The following is a 1,681-nucleotide window of genomic DNA, read 5'->3' as shown; positions in this document are numbered from 1 at the left end:
GCTGTGCCTGGCGTGCGGTGGAGCGGAGGCGCCGAGGGCACGGACGGCACGGGGCCATGGTGGGGGCCTGGCTGCTGCTCTGGGGGGGCCTGGCCCTGGGCTGCCGGGGCGAGACGGCCTTTCTCCGGCGTGCCGATGACAGCACTGGGCGTTGCACCTACTCCTTCACGGTGGCCAGCCCTGTCGAGGCCACCTGCCCCGATGCCGGCCGCGTGCCGGAGCTGCGGGCCGAGCTGGCCGCCCTTGCCGCCCGCCTAAGTCGGCTGGAGAGCCGGGAGCGGGGCAGAGGGGGCTCGGGGCCACGAGGAGGTGAGGCAGGGGGGGCACGGGACCCCCAGCAAGCAGCCCTGGCCACTCGCCTGGAGGCCGCCTACAGCGAGCTGCTGCAGGCCAAGTCCCGGCTGGAGGAGGAGAAGGGGCGGTTGGAGCGGGAGAAAGAGGAGCTGGGGAGGAGGCTGGAGAGCAGTGCCCAGGAGATCACCCGGCTGCGGGCCACCCGCTGCCCCCCTGGCGGAGAGGGGCCCAGCCGCGACGCCCTGCGTGTCCCCGGCAAAGGTAAGTGCTGGGGCCAGGAACCCCTGTGCATCCCTGCCACCAACTCCCCGCCAGTGCCTCTCCCCTGGGCACTGGTCAAGTCCCTTCGCTGCCCCCCATGCTGTGCACCCACTGCTGCCCCCCGCTCTTGGGGACCCTGGCGGGGCACTCACCTGCTGCAGGGCTCAGCCGTACCGGGGGGTCACAGCCCATTGCACCAATCACCCTCTCCATCCCTAAATCAGGGCTGGCAGCTGGAGCCCTCCTCATTGCATCATCCGCCTCACAGCAGAGGGGGGACGCAGGTGACCGCTTTAATCTGGAGGGATTATGAGTTTCCCCCAAGGACCATTAAACCCCTCACCTGGAGGGCAACAGCATCAGCAGCTGTGGAGCAGGGTCCCCATCAGCGGGTCACAGATGTGCGCCGCTGCAGCAGAAGGGGGGCACTGGGCTCCCGACCGAGGCGTTGGTGTTTGGGGGGGCAATGGTCCAGCATGGAGCCCTCCAAGGGCAGTGAGGGCAGGCACGGCGGTGAGGGGGGCTGGCTCAGCCCCTGCTCACCCTGCGCCTGGCCCCGCCGCAGCCCCCCGCTGGGACCCGCAGCCCCTCGCCTACCAGGAGCTGCAGTCGGAGAGGACGGAGGTTCCTGTGTCCCGGCTGCTGGAGGAGACTGCGCTTGGCCGCCCGGGGAGCGAGGACTCGGGTACTGCCACCGGCACGGCCGGCCAGCCCCATGCTCTGCTGCTCACAAATACCACTTGGCCCTCCCAAGGGGCTCGCCGGGCGCCGCCGCCGAGCAGTAACCCCTTTCTCTCTCCCCTCCTGTCCCCGAGCAGGCTGTGGCGAGCTGGTGTGGGTGGGGAAGCCTGTCGTCTTCGGCCGGGCAGAGTCCATCGCCGGCAAGTACGGCGTGTGGATGAAGGACCCCGAGCCCGTGCCCCCCTTCACGCGGGAGACCACCTGGCGTGTGGACGCGGTGGGCACGGAGGTCCGTCAGCTCTTCCAGTACGAGGCAGCCGAGCAGCTGGCCCGGGGCTACCCCGCCAAGGTGCACTTCCTGCCGCGGCCCCTGGAGAGCACGGGGGCTGTCGTCTACCATGGCGGGCTCTTCTTCCAGCCCCGCCGCTCCCGCACCGTGGCCCGC

At 70.7% G+C, this 1,681-nt stretch overlaps 1 protein-coding gene across 1 annotated transcript in view; it reads left to right on the top strand.

Annotated features, from left to right (window-relative positions):
• Positions 1–56: 56 nt before the first annotated feature.
• Positions 57–1,681, top strand: part of MYOC (myocilin) — a 3,861-nt gene continuing 2,236 nt past the window's right edge. The window contains exons 1-3 of the mRNA XM_009273321.1: positions 57–555; positions 1,121–1,240; positions 1,374–1,681. Of these exons, the coding sequence (XP_009271596.1) occupies positions 57–555; positions 1,121–1,240; positions 1,374–1,681 (927 nt within the window). The remainder of the gene's footprint in view (positions 556–1,120; positions 1,241–1,373) is intronic.

Source organism: Aptenodytes forsteri, unplaced genomic scaffold (genome assembly GCF_000699145.1).
Source record: "Aptenodytes forsteri isolate BGI_AS27 unplaced genomic scaffold, ASM69914v1 Scaffold95, whole genome shotgun sequence".
Classification (NCBI taxonomy): domain Eukaryota; kingdom Metazoa; phylum Chordata; class Aves; order Sphenisciformes; family Spheniscidae; genus Aptenodytes; species Aptenodytes forsteri.
The sequence above is the reverse complement of the archived record's forward strand: the minus strand, read 5'-3'. Positions and strand labels throughout refer to the sequence as shown.